The 12,028-nt window shown below is 46.1% G+C and overlaps 1 protein-coding gene across 8 annotated transcripts in view; it reads left to right on the top strand.

Annotated features, from left to right (window-relative positions):
* The window catches only part of PCNT (pericentrin), an 84,272-nt gene that overhangs the window by 55,320 nt on the left and 16,924 nt on the right, over positions 1 to 12,028 (top strand). For all 8 annotated transcript variants that reach the window (XM_036446303.2, XM_036446304.2, XM_045585327.1 and 5 more), the window contains 8 exons: positions 420 to 1,325; positions 2,363 to 2,554; positions 4,710 to 5,435; positions 6,819 to 6,921; positions 8,146 to 8,300; positions 9,195 to 9,389; positions 10,144 to 10,308; positions 10,852 to 11,047. In XM_036446303.2, the coding sequence (XP_036302196.1) occupies positions 420 to 1,325; positions 2,363 to 2,554; positions 4,710 to 5,435; positions 6,819 to 6,921; positions 8,146 to 8,300; positions 9,195 to 9,389; positions 10,144 to 10,308; positions 10,852 to 11,047 (2,638 nt within the window). The remainder of the gene's footprint in view (positions 1 to 419; positions 1,326 to 2,362; positions 2,555 to 4,709; positions 5,436 to 6,818; positions 6,922 to 8,145; positions 8,301 to 9,194; positions 9,390 to 10,143; positions 10,309 to 10,851; positions 11,048 to 12,028) is intronic.

Below are 12,028 nucleotides of genomic sequence, written 5' to 3' on the forward strand. Positions count from 1 at the left end.
GTCCTCAGGTTTTATCCATATGGTGATAAATTTTAGTATTTCTGTTTTTAAGGCTGAATAATATTCTATTAAATGCATACAAATTTTCTTTATTAATTCATCCACCAGTGGACATTTAGTTTGTTTGTGAATCTTGGCTTTTGTGAACAGTAGCAGTGCATTGATTCTGGGGTGCTAATATCTGTTCGAAATCTTGATTTTAGTTCTTTTGAATAAATACTCAGAAGTGGGATTTCTGGATCATATGGTAATTTTTATTTTTGAGGAACTGCCATACTATTTTCCATAGCACCATATTGCATTCCCATCAACAGTGTGTGAGACGCGTCTACTTCTGACAACGAATTCAGAGCTGTAAGTTGAGAGGGGGTTCTGAAGGCAGTTATGTAGTTTGCCTCTGAAACGTGCTCTTTCTGCAGGTTATGTATAGTAGAAGCTCTGAAGTCGAGGAGCTGAAGTCCATTATTGAGACTTTGCAGGAGAACCAGGAGCGGCTGCAGAAGGATAAAGCAGAGGAAATTGAGCAACTGCACGAGGTCATCGAGAAGCTGCAGCGAGAGCTGACCCTTGGGGAGCCTGCCAAGCATGAGCTCAGTGACAGCCAAGCTGAGGATCTCCAGAGCGAGCTAGAGCGTGGGCTGTACTGCCTGCAGACCGAGGGAGCCGAGACCCAGGCCACGCTGCAGGCCGAGCTCCAGAATGCTCTTGAGGCCAAGGAGGCTCTGGGCCAGCTGCTGACTGAGCAGGAGCACCAGCATGGCCAGGCCCTGGAGGCCCTGCAGCAGCGCCTGCGGGTTGCAGAGGAGGCTGCCGAGAGGCAGCTGGCCCAGCTGAGATCCAGTGCTACCCTCCGGGAGGCGGAGGTCCAGGGATTGGCCTCCCAAATTCAAGAGTTTGAGGCTGCCCTCAAAGCAAAGGATGCAGAGATTGCCCAGAGGGATTTGGAAATTGAGGCTATAAACAGAAGGCGCTCAGCCCACTCCACAGAACTGGAGGCCATCCTTCAGGCCTTCACCTCCCTCCGCCGCACCCTGGAACAGCAGCCCCCGGGTGCCACACATGAGCCCCCGGAGTTGCAGCGGCTCCGAGTGCAGTGTGTCCGCCTCAGCCACCAGCTGCAGGCACTGAACCAGCGGTTTCTGCGGTGCCAGAAGGAGCTGGATAAGCAGCAGGCGTGTGGGTCGCCCGTGCTCCATCGTATAAAGGGCAGCTTCCAGGGACAGGTGGCCAGGAGTGACAAGGCCTTGTGTGGTGAAGAGTCGGAACAAAATGTGGGCAACAGGCAGCTACCTATGGCCTCCCGTGGTCAAGCCGATGATCCACAGGTGGGCCTGGTTCCCCTATAGCCCCACAGGTGCAGTCTGTGTGCAGAGAGCAGGAGGCCCTGACCCACGCAGCTGGAGGTGGAGCACTGGGCTGGACCAGAGAAGTTGGGGGTTTTCTGAGCAAACAATTATTTTTCTTACTCTTCTGTTTTTAAATATATATATATTTTATTGATTTTTTACAGAGAAGAAGGGAGAGGGAGAGAGTTAGAAACGTTGATGAAAGAGAAACATCAATCAGCTGCCTCTTGCACACCCTCTACTGGGGATGTGCCTGCAACCTAGGTACATGCCCTTGACCAGAATCGAACCTGGGACCCTTGAGTTCTCAGATTGACACTCTGTCCACTGAGCCAAACTGGTTAGGGCTGTTTCTGTTTTAATTAATGACTCTCCTCTCTGGTGGGTAGTTTCCAGTAGGTGGCTCATGCCTGGGAGGAGAAGTGAGTATGCAACTGGTGCTGGCTGGGGCCCTTGCCATTTAGGATCCATATAACCTTAAGTTAGGCCACATGTATGCAGTGAGATTAGGCTGGGTCTTGCTCTTTTGTATAATTTTAAACTTATTGCTATAAGTTATTAAAACTTTTAAAAACACTTCTTTTTTTTATTAGGGTTAGAGTTAGGGTTAGGGCACACTCAGTGATACGGAGCTCAACCATGTATTAGACATGTAATCAAATGGTTTATCTTTTATATTATAGTGTAAAATGTTTCAAGTTTATTTGTGGGTGGGGAACATGCTTCAGTTTATGTTTGAGTAGAGTTCTGCCCCCCCCCCCCCCAATCAGCTTGGGGTTCTGTGCTGAGTACACCCCATTCTACCACAGCTGGCACCTGTGCCCTCAGAGCCCTCAGGGCCCTAAGCCTCCAGCACATCTGTCCCATGGTGGTTTATGAGCAGACAGCAGGGTTGCAGCATGGTTCTGATTTCACACTTTAGAGCTCCCTGCAGCTGGCCTCCCTGCATTTCTGACATTCCGTGTGTTTAGTATAATCTTGATGGCATTGTCCTTGTGTTTTTCCTCTTACTGTAGAGCCCAGTGAAAGGTGATCTGCAGCCTGCCAAAGCCCTGGTGACGGGAAACCACACCGGCCTCCACAAACAAGACAGCATGATGTCGATGCTCGCGGTCTGCCAGAGGCAGCTGGAGTCTGAGCTGCTCCTTGTGAAAAATGAAATGCACTTGAGTGCTGAGGACTACGGCAAAGCATCAGGGACAGTGAAGGTACTTAGGCTCGTTTCAGGAGAGACAGGCATCCTCTCTGGCATTTTGTTGAGGGGACACACATACTATGTAGACCGTAGACAGTGACATGTTTTCTGAATCTATCATATTCTCATAGCTATTCAGATTTGCTTTGAAATGTCCTACACGTTTCATTTAGGCACTCTACGAGCTAGTTTTTTGTTTGTTTTTAATATGTTTTTATTTATCTCTAGAGAGAGAGGAAGAGAGAGTGATAGAGAGAAACATCAATGAGAGAGCAACGTTAGCAATGGGCTGCCTCCTTCACGCCACCTACTGTTGATTGAGCCCGCAATATGGGCATGTGCCCTGACCGGGAATTGAACCGTGATCTGGTTCATAGGTTGAGCACACATCAGCCTGTCTGGATTTGTTTTTTTACACTTGATCTTAGCCAAAAGGCCGAGAAGCGATTGGATTTGTTTTTTTTAATTTCCTTTTCAGATTATTCATTGTTCGTGTAGAGCAGTGGTTCTCAACCTTCCTACTGTTGCGACTCTGTTGCTATTTCATAACTGTAATTTTGCCACTGTTATGAGTTGTAATGTAAATATCTGTGGTTTCTGATGGTCTTAGGTGACCCTGCTAGCGATTCTCAACCTGTAGAGCCTCTGCTGCTGTAGAGCCCAAGACCATGGGAAAACACAGGTATTATATTCCGATTCATTAACAGCAGCAAAATTACAGTTATGAAGTAGCAACAAAAATAATTTTATGGTTGGGGGTCACCACAACATGAGGAACTGTATGAAAGTGTCGCGGCATTAGAAAGGTTGAGAACCACTGGTGTAGAGAAATGCAACTGAATTTTATAATTTTATCAGTTTTTTACGTGGTATCTTCCAGGGTTTTCTACATATAAGACCATATAATCTGTGAACATAGATAGTTTTGCTTCTTTCTTTCCAATTTGGATGTCTTTAATTTCTTTTTCTTGCCTAATTATTCTGGCTAGACTTTCAGTACTATGTTGAAGTGGTGAAACTGGACGTCCTTTCCTTGTTCTTAGTTGTAAAGCTTTCAATCTATCACCATTGAATGTGATTTTCACTGTCTCTCATGTATGGTTTTTATTATGTTAAGGTTATTTTTTTCTATTCCTAGTTATCTTGAATGATTTTATCAAAAAAGGATATTAAAATTATGTCAAATGCTTTTTTTGTGCATCAATTGTATGATTTTTTTCATTCATTTTGTTATTATGGTATATTACATTGATTTTCCTATGTTGAACTGCCCTTGCATTCTGGTAATGAATACCACTTTCTTAAGATGTATAATCCTTTAAAATGTGATTGAATTCTATTTTCTAATATTTTGTTGAGTCTTTTTGCATAAATGTTCATAAGGAACATTGGTTTATAGTTTTCATTTCTTGTACTATTTGGCATTCGTATCAAGGTAATGCCTCATAGAATGAGTTAAGAGGCATTCCCTCTGCTTCTGCTGTAGAGAATTGGTATAGTTTCTTCCTTAAATGTTTGGTAGAATTACCAGTGAAGCCTCTGAGCCTGGTGCTCCTTCTTCAGTTTATTGGAATGTTTGAGAAAGATTAATATCAGTTCTTTAAATGTTTGATAGAATTCACCAGTGAAGCCGTCAACTCCACAGCTTGTTTCATCGGAAGATTTTGAATACTGGTTGTCTCCTCTGTATTGAGATGTTAACATGAGATTTAGTGGTAAACTGATTCACTTGTGCATTCTCTCTTTGTCACCTGAGAGAGGTGTGACTGATCATACAAGGAGGAGCATGAAAAGCGTGTTGGGTTGAGAAGTGAATTGTGAGATAGGAGATGTTTAAGAACTGAGGTTTGACTATATTGTATCAGATAAGATTCTGCCAGTGCAGTTGATGTCCAGGTGGGGAGACAGATTCTTGTACTTTCTGCTGTGCCATCTTTCCAGAATCCTCTCCAACAGTTGCCTTTTAGGCACAAAGCTTTAAGCCCTGATTCTGTCTTATAAAAAAATTTGAAATCCTAAGAGTCCAGAGGGACCAAAGGGCTCATTATGGAATCTCATAATTAATTTCTCAGTCTCTGAAATTGGTTCATAAAACTGGCTCAGACAGACAAGTGTTGCAGCATGTAATGCAGTTATTTTACTGTATGCATGTTCTATCTCACCTGCAGGATAAAGAAAAACGACGGGAGTGTTTTAAGCTGCAGAAAGTTGATCTCATAACTCAGGTGAAACAGCTTCAAGAAAAACTGAACCGTCTGGTATATTCTATGAACTTCCAGAACACCGAGACAGAGGATTTTAACTCTCAACAGCCATTGGCATTTTCTCATGTTTTAGAAAACAGTTTGAATGGTAGTTGCAGTAACGGTGAAGAAACTGACAGATTGCCTCCTGTTGATGAATTTAATATCAATAAAATTACACAGGATGTAATTGACAGTATTGGAAATCAGGATTCATTGAAAAGAAATGAAATGCCAAATGTTCCCATGGAAGACAAGGTAGCTTTGCAGGATGGGTCACTTGGTTTGCAGCTGAGCTTGCCAAGTAGCTCCCATGACTTAACCTACATTGAGGAGGCTGAGCCCTTGAAGAATGCACTCAGTGCGATGGACCTGTCCTCCTGGAGCTCCCCCGAGGTTGTCAGGAAGGACTCAATGCTCGAGCCACCACCCAGCCTGCCCCTGACACCCTGCGTGGACGTCCTGAGCCAGCACAGCCTGGATCTCTCTCTGAAGGACAGGATGAGTGCCTCAGTGCTCCAGGCTGACCAGTCGGGGCTGCTTTGTTCCCTTGGTGGGTCAGCAGCAGAAAAGGCCCCTTCCTGGGCAGAGTCTTCATTGGCCGCAGACGGGGCTCCCTCCGCCGATCCTCATGTGCATCATGTGGTTGTGGTAGGTTGGCTTCCCTGGGTCCTGCTTCAGCGTCTGTATGTGCCAGGGCTCCAGTGTGTTCCCATGGGACTGTGTCTTCATGGCCCGCGGTGTCACAGCGGCAGCCATTGTTGGTTCACCTGCAGGCCTGTGGGCCGGGTGTGGATGAGCTCCTCACAGTCCCCTGGTCAGCTATGTGTAGGGACGGTCAGCTTTCTACAGGACTAACCCTAATCCACTGTAATGTGAACATTTAAACACTTAAATGATTTTTGGAAGTATGTGAAATGCAACGTTAGGACTAAGTTTCTTTTTTGGGGGGAGGGGCATGCTAAGTTTCTTAACTAATACTGATTTTGAGAAGTACAGTCATAAACTCATCTTTGTGTGTAGTTTGCATATGGGTTTTATTTAGAATGTTTTTTAGATTTATTTTTAGTTGTATTGCATTTTTAACAGGTTGCACATGTAATGCTAATTAATTTCAGGAACACTTCAGTTTATTATTTTTGTTAGATTATATCTTTCATAACAGTTTTGGTATTTTGTTTATCTTGAGTTAGATAAAATAAAAAGTAAATTAGGCTATATGTTTTATTTGAAGTATCTATATTCTACCATTTCATGCAAAAGTACTTTAATCTAAAATAATTGCTAATGACTTATTTAAAATATTCCTAGAGCACTGTGGGTGAATTAACACACATTATTAGAAGCATGGATACATTAGTGACCTCAAAATATCCATAAGGTTTGAACACTTTTATTTGGGTTCTTTTTAAAAAATATGTATTTCTTTATTGATTTCAGAGACGAAGAGGTAGAGAGAGAGAGAAATATCAATGTTGAGAGAGAATCATTGATTGGCTGCCTCTTGTACGTCCCCCACTGGGGATTGAGTCCGCAACCCGGGCATGTGCCCTGGGCCAGAATCAAACCTGGGACCCGCCGGGGCCGGTTTGGCTCAATGGATAGAGTGTCAGCTTGGGGACCAAAGGGTCCCGGGTTCAATTCTGGTCAAGGGCATGTACCTTGGTTGCGGGCAGATCCCCAGTAGGGGGTGTGCAAGAGGCAGCTGATCGATGACTCCCTCTCATCATTGTTTCTAACTCTCTATATCTCTCTCTTCCTCTCTGTACAAAATCAATAAAATATATTAAAAAAAAAAAAAAAAAGTAAAACAAAACAAAAAAAGAATTATTTCTTAAAACAAAAACAAAAACCTGGGACCCTTCAGTCCATAGGCCGATGTGCTATCCACTGAGCAAAACTGGCCAGGGCTTATTTGGATTCTTTGTGGGAAGATGATAAATTCAGGTCTTAGAATGTTTCTGTCAGGCAAGTTTAATTCCATGATGTAATAAATTATTTTATAATCATTTAAAATTCTACCTATTTGAACAGGAGAAAGATGTTGAGGACTTTATTATAACGTCTCTTGATTCTCAAGAAAAGTCAAGATCATCTCCTCTTGGGTTAGAAGGAAAAAGCAATGGAAGTGAAAACAGTGAGTTCTTCGTCTTTTTTAAAAACCCATTTTTACAGTTTCAGAGTCCAAAAAGCACTGAGCATTCCTGCATATCCTTCACAGATTCCCCAGTGCTCACGTTTACCTGGTTTGCTGTGTGTACTGCCTATCTTTCTCTTATTTCCATTTCTGTCTTTTGTGTTTGAACATTGCCTGTTTGAGAACCTGGACGACTCAGCAGGCTGGCTTGAATGGCTCTCAGGAAGCTCAGTTCCAAAGGGCCTTGCCAGTAGCCCCGAAATTCTCCTTGGCCCCACCCGGGCGCTGTGGGGAGGAGCAGACAGAAGGTCTGCAGCTGCTTTTCCATCCGGCGCCCCTCCATTTTCCAGAGTTCTTGCTTCCAGCCTCCTGAACTGGAATGGGTCTGGGGCCTAAGAGCTTCTGAAAGATTTTGAATTCTGATTTATAAGGCATGGGAAATCACTTGGTCTTGCCCTGCCAAGGCATTAGGGGTGAGTTAACTAAATGTTTGACCAAATATAGCAGGCCAATTTTTAAGTTGTTAGTTTTATATGGACCACAAGTAATGTTATAAATATCCAAGTGGCCTTTGGCAGAAAGAAAGGTTCCCCACCCCTGCATTAGACAGAGGTTCCGGGAGCCTCTAATTCCAGACCTGGTTCAGGGTTCCCCAGCCCTGGTGGCTGATTTTAGGGCTTTTCCTAACCAGATGTCTGCTGCTTGTCCGCCTGCTCCCAACCTGTCCTTGCTGTTGGCATCTTCTACCTCCTGTCCTCTCTCTCTATCCTCATTGTCTGGGTTCTCTCTCTTTATCCCCGTCCTTGGGTTTGTGTGTGTCTTTTAACTGTGGCACTTGCTCTGCAGAGTCCTGTGGGTTCTATTCTTGGGATAAGGAAACACATCAATATCTGTGTAAAAGTGACTGAAATATCTGAAGATTTATGTTCAAATCATGGATATTAATATTTTAAACATGCAAAAGACACTTTTTCTTACTTAATGTATCTAGATCTCATCTGGTGTTTTTATTAAAATATTTTTACCATCTTTGTGGTTCATTGATTTTTTTTTCAGGGAGAAGATCGCAGCTATAGGCATCTGGGTGTTTCCAGGCCCAGCTTCGCATAGCACAGGCCAGGGGGGGCGGGGGGTCTGATCCCCCTCAGCACTCTGCAGAGCATCCCCAGGAATGCCCTGAGAGAATTGTAGTTTTAGACCCTGATTTGGTGGTGTTTTATTTAGGTGATGGCTTCGGGTGTGGAGAAACACTAAACCAAGGTTCAGGAGGACTTGAAGCTCCCACTGTTAGTCCTGCAGTGCCGTCCCCCGCCTCAGGAAGCTTCCGACAGTCACTGGAAGCCATGAAGGAGAAGGAAGTCCACCCGAAACAAGTTAAGGTAATGGGTGGTGAGAGCAGGGCGAGGTGCGCTGATGGGCTCCATCTCTGGTCCACTCTGGTTGTGCCATTGGCTTCCAAGTATTGCATGAAGATCATGCTCTGCTCAGAGAGCTCAGCTTCAGCTCTGTCTTACTTTATGCCTCATGAGGAGTGTACTGATCCTAACACCAGCTTCTCCATGAGGACAGCTCTGGGAAGCCGCCTTCCTCCTCGCTCAGCCTCTTTGGGCAGGACATAGATGGCCAGCATGTGTGCCCCAGTTCCCCATTGCTCTATAGTAAACGGCCTCTCCTGTTCTCACAGACCTTGTGGACAGGGTCAGGACCAGTCTGTTGGGACTGTTTCTTTGCACCCTGTGACGGGGGACACCCTTCATTATTTAGCCATTCCATCTGAAGGCACCTTGTCCCCTGAGGTATCATCCATCAGCTGGGACTTGTGTACACACCTCCCATGTGGCTTCCTCATATATGGCAGCTATGGTCCCAGGAGAGCCAGGAAAAATACATGGTCTTTGGAGTCTTCATGACTTCCATGGAAGTTGGCCCGAGGCCCTGCCCTGAGCTGTTCTCAGGCTTAGGGGTGGGGTGATGTTCACTGTGCAGGAACAGATTGGATGGCTTCATCATGGGGGTCATCCTTGGAGGAGCTTATATAGAAATTCACTCTTTCAAAACCAGTTTCCTGCTGTTTCTGACCGTTATGGGGGAGGAAAGCTGGAAAACAAGACAGTAGGTTCTGCTCTTTGATAAAGGCCATGCGAGTACTGTGCAGGCGGCCCCAGTGAGTGTTCATGGTGAAGGCAGGACAATGAAACAATGAATGGATGAGTGCTTTCAAGCTGCTTTTCCTTTTTTTTTTTTTTTTTTTTTTAATGTTTGTGCTCTTGTAGGCTTTGCTGCAGATGGTGTATGATGAGAGCCACCACATCCTGGCCCTGTCTGAATACCATGGATACCCCAGCGCACTGAGCAAGGGCGAGCCAAGCACACCCATTAAGCACTTCCTGAGGGGTGGCCAGGGACTGTTGGAGGCATTGCCAGCTCTGAGGGGCCACCTGACCCCAGCACCCCAACAGGCAGAGAAGGTATTTTCTCACTTGTTAGAAAATAGTTTGAGTGATAGTTCCAGTAATGGTGAAGAAACTGACAACTTGCCTCCTCTTGATGTCAATAAAATTTGGGATTGTTTTACCAAGTAAGCAGGAATAGGGAACAAGTGGTGGTCAGTGGTGGCAAGAAGACTGATATTGATTAGCAACCCTCTCACTCACATTCATGGACGCCAGCCACATGTGACGGGGCTGGGCCTTAGCCCACAGGGTCTCAGTGTCCACTCCTCAACCAAGGAGCCAGGGAGGCCAGGAGAAGGAGCAGTACAGAGGTGGGGCCAGATGTGAACTATGTCCAGGAGAAGCCAACCTGCCATGGGCTTTGAGGGAATAGAGGGCAGGACACTAGGCTGAACCTGTAGGGAAGGCGGTCTAGAGCAGGTAGCCCTAGGGTGGCCGCCTGTGCATGTCAACACCCTGGGTGTGCGTACACATGACCCCATGCCTCTACCCTGTGCAGTCATGTGCTCTGGCATGCACTTAACCCATGTCACTTTTGGCCTTGGGCCTACCGCAGACGCAGGCCTTGTGTTGGAAAAAGGTTTGCCTGCTGACTTTGCTTGACCTTGTTTCCACCATCGTCTTCAATGGTTTCTTCTCTGCTTGGACAGCTGTATTGGCCTTTCTTGCCCTGGAGAGTGCTCATGTGTCTCTTCTCCAGTTGGAGTGGCTCCTGTTCTAACCTTAGATGCATCTGTTGCAATCACTGAGCTTCTTGTTCCAATTTTAGGAGCTTTCTGACACCTGCCTTGACTGGAGAGGAGAATTCCTGCAGGTAGTCCAGGAGGCATTTGAAAAGGAGAGGGAGATGCTGATGGTGGAGCTGCAGCCTCAGCTCAGTGGCTCTGACTCCAGGGCTCTGGTGGAGAGACTGCAGAAGGTGGCCCAGGAGCAGGTAAGCTTGGGCCTGGGTTACCTTGGAGCTTACCTCTGTTTCAGCTGACCTGGGAACATGCCCATGACTGAGAGGAAACCCTGCTACAAACCAAGTGTAATACTGCATGGTTCTGCATGCAGTATTCTATCACATGGGAGGAAAGTTATATGCCTCTACCCTCCTTTATACCTCAGTCTGTTGTAGAGATAACTGGCCTTTCCTTAAAAGGAAAAGCATTTTCAGACTGCTCATCCCCAGGTTATGAGCTTGAGTCCAGAGTCAGGGTGTGAGGTTGGTCAGAGCAGACCCCAGGCACAGACCATGTCCAAAAATGAGACGAAGGTGCTGGGGTGATGGTCACTTATGTCCTCGGCATGCTTATCCCCCAGCCAGGAATAGAGTCAATAGTGGAGGCTTGTATGTGCAGAGGATGTACTGCTTCTGCCTGGAGCCACCAGCACTTGGGACATGCTCCCTTCTCATCCTGTTTCCCCATGTGGGCGGACTCCTCGTTCCTGCAGAGCCTTCCTAACTGCTGTCCCTCTTTTACCCCATCTCCAGGGGGACCTGCAGGAGAAGTCCTTGGAGCAACTACGTCAGTCCGACAGGAGTAGCCTGCTGTCCGAGATCCAGGCTCTGCGAGCCCAGCTGCGGCTGACGCACTTGCAGAACCAGGAGAAGCTGCAGCAGTTGTGCGCGGCGCTGACCAGTGCGGAGGCCCGTGGGAGCCAGCAAGAACACCAGCTGCGCAGGCAGGGTGGGTGCACCCCTGAGAAATGTGCCCCCCTGAGGTTCACCTGGTGGGTAAGGTGGCACACAGGTTAGCAAAGCTCCTCTGGACTGCCCAGAGCTGGATCTGGTGGCAGCAATGACGTCCTGGTTTCTTCAGGTCCCTGAGTGCAGGCAATGTCAGCCTCGTCATCAGAATACTGTGGCTGAAATATTTCTTGGTTCATAGAACTCTGAGTCAAAATGACTCAGAGACCAGTCAGCACAGAGATACTCATGTAACCTGTGAATAAAAAAAAAAATTTTTTTCTTTTCTATCTACCCTCTTCTCTCACTGACCACTGGTCAGGCCCTGAAGCATGTGGTGAGTGGAGTGTCTGGCCCTGCTCCTGGCTGCAGGGGAAGCACTCCATGTCTTACCCTTAAATAGGATGGTAACTGCTCCTCACAGATGCCTTCTGTTCTCTCTGGCAGGTCCCTTCTCTCCTTAGTTTTGGAAGCTGAATGATGGCCAACTAAGTCTGTCTAGTAGGAGCAGTCTTTCATTTTGGCTGTGACCCCTTGTCATGGTGCATTATCCTTTGTACATTTCTGGGCTGGGTTTGTGCTTATTTGACATCTACATTCATGAGGGATACTAGTCTGTAGAAATCTTCTGTTGTTTTTTTTTGTTTGTTTGTTTTTTTAGATTTCTTTATTGATTAAGGTATCACATATTTGTCCTCAACCCCCCATTCCAATCTCCCACTCCTCCCTACTCATGCCCCCATCCCCCTGTTGTCCTTGACCACTGGTTAGGCTCATATGTATGCACTCAAGTCCTTTGGTTGATCTCTCCCTTTTATCCCCACCCTCCCTCTGAGGTCCAACAGTCTGACCCATGGCTCCTTATCTCTGGGTCTGTTCTTGTTCATCAGTCTATGTTGTTCACCATTTCCCCTAGATGAGTGAGATCATGTCCTATTGGAAATATAAGAATAGAAAATGATTATGCTGAAAAGCAAATGAA

This window comes from Pipistrellus kuhlii, unplaced genomic scaffold (assembly GCF_014108245.1).
Source record: "Pipistrellus kuhlii isolate mPipKuh1 unplaced genomic scaffold, mPipKuh1.p scaffold_m20_p_2, whole genome shotgun sequence".
Lineage (NCBI taxonomy): Eukaryota > Metazoa > Chordata > Mammalia > Chiroptera > Vespertilionidae > Pipistrellus > Pipistrellus kuhlii.